The sequence below is a fragment of the Anolis sagrei genome, chromosome 7 (genome assembly GCF_037176765.1).
Source record: "Anolis sagrei isolate rAnoSag1 chromosome 7, rAnoSag1.mat, whole genome shotgun sequence".
NCBI classification, from domain to species: domain Eukaryota; kingdom Metazoa; phylum Chordata; class Lepidosauria; order Squamata; family Dactyloidae; genus Anolis; species Anolis sagrei.
Window position 1 is genome coordinate 43552594 of NC_090027.1, and position 9265 is coordinate 43561858.

At 50.7% G+C, this 9265-nt stretch overlaps 1 protein-coding gene across 1 annotated transcript; it reads right to left on the reverse strand.

Moving 5' to 3' along the window:
• Positions 1-499: 499 nt before the first annotated feature.
• Positions 500-9243, reverse strand: IFT46 (intraflagellar transport 46). Its single transcript, XM_060787502.2, has 11 exons — positions 9037-9243; positions 6108-6199; positions 4882-5006; positions 4315-4389; positions 4131-4224; positions 3152-3280; positions 2893-3011; positions 2736-2802; positions 1424-1484; positions 919-1004; positions 500-820 (listed from the first exon to the last, which is right to left on the reverse strand). The coding sequence occupies exons 1-11, from the start codon at positions 9182-9184 to the stop codon at positions 725-727; spliced, it is 1092 nt and encodes a 363-aa protein (XP_060643485.2). The 5' UTR covers positions 9185-9243; the 3' UTR covers positions 500-724.
• Positions 9244-9265: the final 22 nt, after the last annotated feature.

Sequence of the window (9265 nt, forward strand, 5' to 3'; positions counted from 1 at the left end):
GCACTTGCAGAGCTCAGGTGGTGATGTATTTCAGTGTCAGTGTTGACTTTGGTGGAGAGGTGGCTGCCACAGCAGGGTTGGAAGGACAATGGCTTTATAAACAAGACCCTTGGTCTCCCTACATATGTCCTTGTCCTCAAACACTCTGCTTCATTCGGAAGGATGCTGCACTTGCAGAGCTCAGGCAGTGATGTATTTCAGTGTCAGTGTTGACTTTTGTGGAGAGGTAGCTGCCACAGCAGGGTTGCGAGGACAACAGCTTTATAAACAAGCCCCTTGGTCTCCCTCTGGATGTCCTGTTCCTCAAACACTCTCTGCTTCATTCGGAAGATGCTGCACTCGCAGAGCTCAGACGGTGTTGTCTTTCAGTGTCAATGTTGACTTTGGTGGAGAGGTGGCTGCCAAGGGAGCGGAAATGGCCAACCTTTTCTAATATTACACCGTTAAGCTGTATTTCTGTCATTGAGGAAGGATTCCCCCTAGTTCAAGGACAAAGCAGTACCAAAAGCAAAACTTTATTAAAACAGCCCCCTCCCTCAAAGGCCACAGAAAGCACACGAGATGCGGAATGTCTTCTAGCCCCAAACCCAGATGTTCAGGACCTTGAGGTGAGACCCCTCCTTTCCACCTGGTATCCTGGGCCTGCTGCGCTCTGAGAATGGTTTCTCTGGTCACTCCCCAAGCAAGTAAGCAAGGCCTCTTCCTTCCCCAGGTGTTTCCCTTCTCAGGTGAAGCTCAGGACGTCTGGCTCTCCAGCCTGGGAGGCCGGGTTGGAGGGAGGGCTGGCCGTCTTCTTGCCCTCCGCGAGGGCCTTGAAGTGCTAAAGGGAAGGAGGAGCAGGAGGATAGGATGTCTCCCCGCTCCCCAAAAGCCCCCTACCCCCCCCCCCCCGGCTTCTTTTAGGGTTGCCCCCCCTACCTGTGAATTCTTGAACTCCGAGTAGAGAGAGAAGAGCGTGTGCAAGGACTGGATGCGGCTCTTGTAGACGGGAATGTCCAGTACGGCTGAGGGAACAGGCAGGACAGGACGTTTTGAGTTGGGGGCAAGCCAAGGAAGATTAAGGTCAAGGTTTTCCCCGGACAAGAAGTCTAGTCGGGCGTGAGCTGAAGAGCCAGCGTTGTCTGTAGACACCTCCAAGGTCAGGTGGCCAGCATGACTGCACGGAGCACGGTTCCCTTCCCGCCAAGGCAGTATCTACTCACACTTAGATGTTTTCGAACTGCTAGGTTGGGAGAAGCTGGGGCTAACAGTGGGAGCTCATACTGCTCCCCGGATTCGAACTGCCGACCTTTTGGTCAGCAAATTCTGCAGATTCGGATTTTAACCCGCTGTGCCACCAAAGGCAGATTGGCTACTGGCAAACAGGGGAACTCTGCCTGCTGCTTGGCCAGGTTGGTGAGAAAGGCTGGGCTTTAGTACTCACCGCAAACCATGTCCGTGTATTCAGCGAGGCTGGCATCAATGTCTGCCGTGGGAAGGCTCACCTGAAGGGCAGAAAACAGAGACTCAGGGACTCACCAGATCCTCTGAGGTCAGGGCTGACAAACCCATTTCCATGGAGGGCCCCTTCAGTCTCGTGGTTGCCCTCAAAGGACCACTGTATCCATGGGCAGAGAATTGACAGAGACAGAGAAACGGCCAACTCTCATTTTGTTTACATGGTGCTCTTTAGTTTTACCCAATGTTATTTGCCCCAGACATTACTGAATGACAACTCCCATCACTTTTGATAATAGGGATTGCCGGAGCCCTCAGTGGCCACTTGTGCCAGTAGGACTGCTGACCAAAAGGTAGGAGGTTCGAATCTGGGGAGTTGGGTGAGCTCCCATCTGTCAGCACCAGCTTCCCATGCCTCCCAAGCCTCCTACAGGATAATAATAAATAATAATAAACTTTATTTCTACCCCGCCACAATGTCCCCGATGGGGACTCGGAGCGGCTTACATGGGGCCAAGCCCAGACAACATATTACAGCGAAAATAAATTTATTTGTTATTTATTTACTTTATTTATATACCACTTTTCTCAGCCCTCGGGCGACTCAAAGCGGTAAAATCAAAACATATATAACAGACAACAACATTATCAAAATGACATTAAAAGAGAAAAAAAATCATAAAATAAATATTCCAATTAACACAATCACAGTAAGGATGACAATGGGTGGGATGGTAAAACATCCGGGCGTCCCCTGGGCAACGTCCTCGCAGATGGCCAATTCTCTCACACCAGAAGCGACTTGCAGTTTCTGAAGTCGCTCCTGGCACACACAAAAATTGCAACCCAACAGCCCTTGTGGCTCTGAGGTTGGAGAAAGATTAACAGGCATTTGAAAGTCAGGCATCATATTCACAAGCCTTGTATCTAAGCATATGAGCCTTTGCACAATTAAGACTCGTGCGCCAACTGCGACCGTACCTCGGGAAGGCGGATCTGGCCAAAGTGGTCCACGCCTTAGTCACCTCTAGACTGGATTACTGCAATGCACTCTATGTGGGGCTGCCCTTGAAAACGGCCCAGAAATTTCTGATGATCCAAAGGGCTAACGACGTGGAGGGCTAGATTCGGCCCGCAGGCCTTGAGGTTATTAATTATTATTTATTTATTTAAAGCTTTTATATCCCAATCTTCTCTACCTCCGCAAAGGGACTCAGACCAGCACATATATGGCTTAAGTTATGTGCAAATGCACCTCCCGAGGAGTCAGGGTCAGCTGGAAGGATGTGTGGCCGTACCTTTCCCAGCAACTCTTCAAACTCAGGGGGCCACTCCTGCATCAGCGTCTCAATGTCCGGCATGGGCCTGGAAGGGAGAAAGAAGCACGGCGACTGAGTCCCAAGCTCCAGGTCCAGGTGGGGGGCTGCACCCCTCATCCGTCCCCCCCTTGCCCACCTGGTGTAGTGGACAGTGGCAGGGGGCTTGCAGCGGTGGAGCTCACTGATGCTCTCAATCCAGTTGTCGATGGCCTTGGGGTTCTTCTCCGCGTTCTCAAGGCTCTTCACTTTGACCTGCTGCTAGAAACAGGCACTGGTCCCTATATCTGCTGTGATGCAATCCGAAGCCTGCCTGCCTGCTTCCCCTGCTGTGTGGGGCCACCCCCAAACAGCCCCCTCCATCCCTCCCTCCCTCCCTCCCTCTTTGCCCGGCTTACAGCCACGTTGTGCTGCTTGGAGTTCTCCGTCAGCCAGAGGGAGAGCACCGTGGGGTCGGACTGCTTCGTGGAGGGCTCATCCAGCACCAGCAGGCCCAGGTTGTCTGGCTTCCCGTCCGGGCGGGGGACCTGAAAGCAGCAGCCCAAGGCAGAAATATTAAAAAGTAACTAGGTGTTCTTAATTACAAAAATGTGAGTCAAGCACTGAAAGGGTTAAATGGAGGCAATCACTCCGCCAAAGCTGCACTTCAATGTAAGCAGGTGTGCCTGTAGCTTAGTAGCCCTCAGTGTCAGCAAACCTTAGTCTGAGAGAGGCCTCAGTATGATAGGCCTCAGTTTAAGAGAGACCTCAGTCTGTGAGAGATCTGTGTGGAAGATGGACCTCAATGTGTTAGTAGGCCTCAGTGTGAGAAGGCCTCGGTGTTAGTTTGCCTCAGTGTGAGAGAGGTGTCTGTCTTAGGGAGCCCTCAGTGTGAGAAGGCATCAGTGGGAGAAAGGCCTCAGTGTGAGGTAGGCCTCTGTGTTAGAAAGGCCTCAGTGTGAGAGAGTGTTCTGTGTTAGACAGCCCTCAGTGTGAGAGAGGTGTCTGTCTTAGAGAGCCCTCAGTGTGAGAAGGCATCAGTGGGAGAAAGGCCTCAGTATGAGAAGGCCTCAGTGTTAAGTTTGCCTCAGTGTGAGAGAGTGGTCTGTGTTAGACAGCCCTCAGTGTGAGAAGGCATCAGTGGGAGAAAGGCCTCAGTGTGAGGTAGGCCTCTGTGTTAGAAAGGCCTTAGTATGAGAAGGCCTCAGTGTTAGTTTGCCTCAGTGTGAGAGAGGTGTCTGTCTGAGAGAGCCCTCAGTGTGAGAAAGGCCTCTGTGTTAGAAAGGTCTTCAGTGTGAGAAGTCCTGGTGTGAGAAGATTTGGTGAAAGGAAGCCCCAGGTTGAAGGTCACTGTATGTGTCAATGTCCCCGACAGAAGTAATGAAAGGGACACTGTACTTTTAAGAAGGCATCGATGTCTCCGACAGCAGGGATGAAGTCAGGAATGAATGGCTTTAGCTTGTGCTCCAGGTCAATCATCTGTGCGGAATACCTGGGGAGGGAGAGGGCCCAGTGAGGAGGGGGCCCAGTAAGGAGGGGACCCTAACAAGCACAATCCTCCCCTGCCTGTGCTCCTGCTCACCTCCGAATGTACTGGAAAAGCTCCTTGACCTCCAGGGAGACAGGTAGGTAGTCGTAGTCTGCGGAGTTGTAAGCCCTGAGGAAAGAGGTAGCCATGATACAAGGGCCATGAAGCCCCTGGATATTGGGGGGGGGGGGGGGGGGGATGAAGAAGAGCCAAGCAAAAGCCACCTCCTGCACAAATCTATTGCTCTCTTCACAGAAAAAAAACATTTCCAGACAGATCCTGGGATATAGGGCTTTAAATTAGATTATAGAGTATGCACTGTAAGATAATCTGGGATAAACCAAAAACTTGGGATCACATCCTGAGATAGAGGGCCTGATGGCTGTCTGTCAGGATGCTTGCCAAGGATGGCCTTTGTGGGCCCTTCCAACTTTACGATTCTGCAACAGGCTGGATGGCCAACTGTCAGGACTTGTATTGTGCCTTCCTTCCTGGTAGAGAGAAGGGGGTTGGACTGGGTGGCCTTAGGGGTGTCTTGTTACTCTGGGATGTCGTCCTGCTTGGCAGAGATAAGGGAGTTAGATTGGCTGTCCTTGGGGGGGCCCTTCGTGCGGATGGTACCCCTCCAGAGGCGCCCCGTGCTCCTCGTCTTCGTCATCCTCATCCTCGGAGTCAGTCTCGGAGTCGTCCTCATCTTCGTCCTCCACCTCGTTCCCGCTGAAGCGGCGCTGGGGGCCCTTCTTCTCCTGCGGGGAGGAATAAAGAGGGAAGAAGAGGAGGGAGGCTCTGGGGTGAAACCTTCCCAACAGATTGTTGAATTACAAGCCTTGAAACACGTTTTCACCACAAACCACACTCTGCCCAGGTAATCCAACAAGTAGCAGTTTATTAAAAAAGAGTATATATATAAAAAAAATAAGAGAATAAAATTCAAAATAGAGAATCAAAGTCAAAAAGGTTATTTCCAAGATAGCCAAGACTCTCTGGGCAGAAAATCCCACAATATCTGCTTTGAATTGAATATATGGCACTGTGGACTCAGATAACTCAGTTCAAAGCAGATATTGTGGGATTTTCTGTCTTGATATTCTAGGTTATAGGGTTGTGTGGAAGGTCCCCAAAATTCCCTCAAATAGAGTTTACAGAGTCAATCCACAGAGAAATCCATAAACAAGATAACATGAATCCAAAGCAGGCAACCCATGCCACACAGGAACTAGGAGCAAGAACAAACATGAATTCCAGGAACATAGGAGTCCCCTTCAGGGTGAGAAAAACGGTATACAAATACTGTAAATAAATAAATAGGACCAAAAATGTAAACAAGAGCTGTTCACCTGATTAAAACCTTGCTCTCACAAAGGATTGTACCGGCAGGAACAACTTTAAAAGGTCTCCATCCCTCCCATGACATCATTTATCATGCACCTGCTCTCCCCCTCCTTATCTCTAATTCTCTGGGGAAAGTGAGTGTGTCTTTGTTGCATGCCCTGTCTCTGAAATTCCAAGCTCCTTGATGTAGACAAACCTTCATCTCCCACATTTCTCTCAGCCTACACTTCTTGCAGGGTCTCATGAGAACTGGTATTGCTTTCTCCAGCCTCGTGGGAACTGCCACTTCTATCCTCCTCTGGGCCATCCGAATCAAATTATTACAAATTGACCATCCAGTTACATACTACACAGTGTCAGGTAGTATCCTGGTCAGAGTCTAGGCTCTTTCTCAGTCTTGCTGCCACTGCGAGGAACTTTCCCACCGTCTGAACCTACCCCAGCATCCCCTTCCCTCATCTTTGAGCACCCAGGAGATGACCAAGCTGCAACACAGATGGCCATCCAGGACGGACCTTGCCTGCCACGTTGTGGACCTCCTCCTCATCGTCGTCGTCGCTGCTGTCCGGGGCCAGGCCCTTGTGTGGGGGGCGAGCAGGGCGTGGGCCTAGAAACAGAAAGGGCCCCAAGTGAGGCTGAGGAAGGGGAAGGCCTTGAAACCTTTAGGACCAACCTGGGCCAACTCAGGCCACCCCTCCAGGTGTTTTGGACTCTGACTCCCACTATTCCTAACAGCCTCAGGCCTTTTCCTTTTCTCCCCCAGCCTCCAGATGTTTTGGACTCCAACTCCCACCATTCCTAAAAGCCTCAGGCCATTTCCTTTTCTCCACTAGCCTCCAAATGTTTTGGACTCCAACTCCCACCATTCCTAACAGCCTCAGTTTGCATACTGCAAATAGCTTCTGGTCACTTCTGGAGTGAGAGAATCAGCCGTCTCTGAAGAGGTTGCCCAGGGGACACCCAGATGTCTTGCAATCCTGCGAGGAGGCTTCTCTTATGTCCCTCTTCATAGATCTGTCAGTGGCTTATGATACTGTCAACCACCGCCTCCTCCTGAGAAAAATGTCTAGTATCACAAAGGATGACCACCTCACCCGCCTCATAGGAAACCTGCTACAAAACAGGAACTTTTTTGTTGAGTTCCAGGGCCAGAGAAGCAGATGGCGGAAACAGAAGAGCTGCCCGCTTCAGGGGAGCGTGCTTGGTCCATCCATGTTCAACATCTACACAAATGACCAGCCACTGCCAGAAGGGACAGAGAGCTTCATCTATGCTGATGATCGTGCCATCACCACTCAAGCAGGGAGCTTTGAAATGGTAGAACAGAAGCTCTCCGAAGCTCTAGGTGCTCTTACTGCCTATTACAGGGAAAACCAGCTGATCCCTAATCCATCTAAAACACAGACATGTGCCTTTCACCTTAAGAACAGACAAGCATCCCGAGCTCTGAGGATGACTACCTGGGAAGGAAGGAATCTCATGGGAGCATTGCAGCGCACCCAAATACCTGGGAGTCACTCTGGACCGTGCTCTGACCTACAAGAAGCACGGCCTGAACATCAAGCAAAAAGTGGGCGCTAGAAACAATATCATACAATCAAAGAATCAAAGAGTTGGAAGAGACCTCCTGGGCCATCCAGTCCAACCACCTGCCAAGAAGCAGGAATATTGCATTCAAATCACCCCTGACAGATGGCCATCCAGCCTCTGTTTAAAAGCTTCCAAAGAAGGAGCCTCCACCACACTCCGGAGCAGAGAGTTCCACTGCTGAACGGCTCTCACAGTCAGGAAGTTCTTCCACATGTTCAGATGGAATCTCCTCTCTTGTAGTTTGAAGCCATTGTTCCGCGTCCTAGTCTCCAAGGAAGCAGAAAGGAAAGCTTGCTCCCTCCTCCTCCCTGTGGCTTCGTCTCACATATTTATACATGTGGAGGGAGCAAGCTTGTTTTCTGCTTCCTTGGAAAGCTGACTGGCACAACCTGGGGATCACAACCAGACACAGTGAAGACATCTGCCCTTGCGCTGTGCTACTCTGCTGCTGAGTACGCACGCCCAGTGTGGAACACATCTCACCACGCTTAAACAGTAGATGTGGCTCTGAATGAGACATGCCGCATTATCACAGGGTGCCTGCGCCCTACACCACTGGAGAAATCACACTGCTTATTTATTTATTTATTTACTTTGCTTGTATACCGCAGTTTCTCAGCCCGTAGGCGACTCAACGCGGTTCACAACAAGAGCAAAAGTCAATCCAACAACATACAAAATTTAAAAACCATTAACAGCATAATATACAGAATAATGACACATTAATAACAACACATTAACGTCTCGTAACTAAAATCGTGATCCAATTCGTCATCCATAATTCTGTTTCCTATATTCATCGTGTACATTGCACTGTTTATCCGAACGCCTGTTCAAACAGCCAGGTTTTTAGTTTCCTTCGAAACACCATTAACGAAGGGGCTGATCTAATGTCCATGGGAAGGGCGTTCCACAGCCGAGAGGCCACCACAGAGAAGGCCCTGTCCCTCGTCCCCGCCAGCTGTGCTTGTGATGCAGGCTTAGCCGGTATTGCACCACCTGACATCCACCGGGAAGTAGCAGCCAATAGTGAAAGGACCAAGGCAGAGATATCTCCAGCTCATCCCTTGTTTGGGTATCAGCCAGCACGTCAACGACTTAAATCTAGAAATCGTTTTCTAAGATCTACATAGACACTCGCCGGAGCACCCCAGCAAGCGAGAGTCCAAAAGTGGCAGGCTCAAACCCAGCCCAACACTACTGGAGAAATTACACTGCTTAGCCAGTATTGCACCACCTGACATCCACCGGGAAGTAGCAGCCAATAGTGAAAGGACCAAGGCAGAGATATCTCCAGCTCATCCCTTGTTTGGGTATCAGCCAGCACGTCAATGACTTAAATCTAGAAATAGTTTTCTAAGATCTACAGAGACACTCGCCGGAACACCTCAGCAAGCGAGAGTCCAAAAGTGGCAGCCTCAAACCCAGAAATTGATGATAAATGAGAGACAGCCTCAGGCCTTTCTCCCCCAGCCTCCAAGGGGTTTGGACTCCAACTCCCACCATTCCTAACAGCCTCAGGCCCCTTCCTTTTCACCCCCAGCCGCTTAAGCGTCCAAATCTAGAAATAGTTTTCTAAGATCTACAGAGACACTCGCCGGAACACCTCAGCAAGCGAGAGTCCAAAAGTGGCAGCCTCAAACCCAGAAATTGATGATAAATGAGAGACAGCCTCAGGCCTTTCTCCCCCAGCCTCCAAGGGGTTTGGACTCCAACTCCCACCATTCCTAACAGCCTCAGGCCCCTTCTTAAGCGGCTGGGGGTGAAAAGGAAAGGGCCTGAGGCTGTTAGGAATGGTGGGAGTTGGAGTCCAAACCCCTTGGAGGGTAGACCCAAGCCTGACTGCGGTGAGACCTGGCTGCGGTGGGCTGGGAGCGTAGATACTGGCCACATCCTCCGCCTCGTGCACTTCCAGGCTCTCATCGTAAGGCTGGTTCTCCACCAACCGCGTCTGCAACCCAGGCTCCGGCCCTGAAGCTTGACTAGGCCCAGACGCCGCCATAGCAACGCCTGCCTTCAAAAACAACTTCCCCGGAAGTGGCTCCGTTGCCAAGGAAGTGACACCAGAGCTGTGCTGAGCGGA

Excerpts from the sequence above, each read along its gene's own strand:
- IFT46 (XM_060787502.2), bottom strand. The coding sequence starts at position 9,184 with ATGGCGGCGTCTGGGCCTAGTCAAGCTTCAGGGCCGGAGCCTGGGTTG. Across the intron at positions 4,225-4,314 it reads CTTTTCCAGTACATTCGGAG|GTATTCCGCACAGATGATTG; the intron begins GTGAGCAGGAGC and ends CTCCCTCCCCAG. Across the intron at positions 2,803-2,892 it reads GCCACTGTCCACTACACCAG|GCCCATGCCGGACATTGAGA; the intron begins GTGGGCAAGGGG and ends TCTCCCTTCCAG.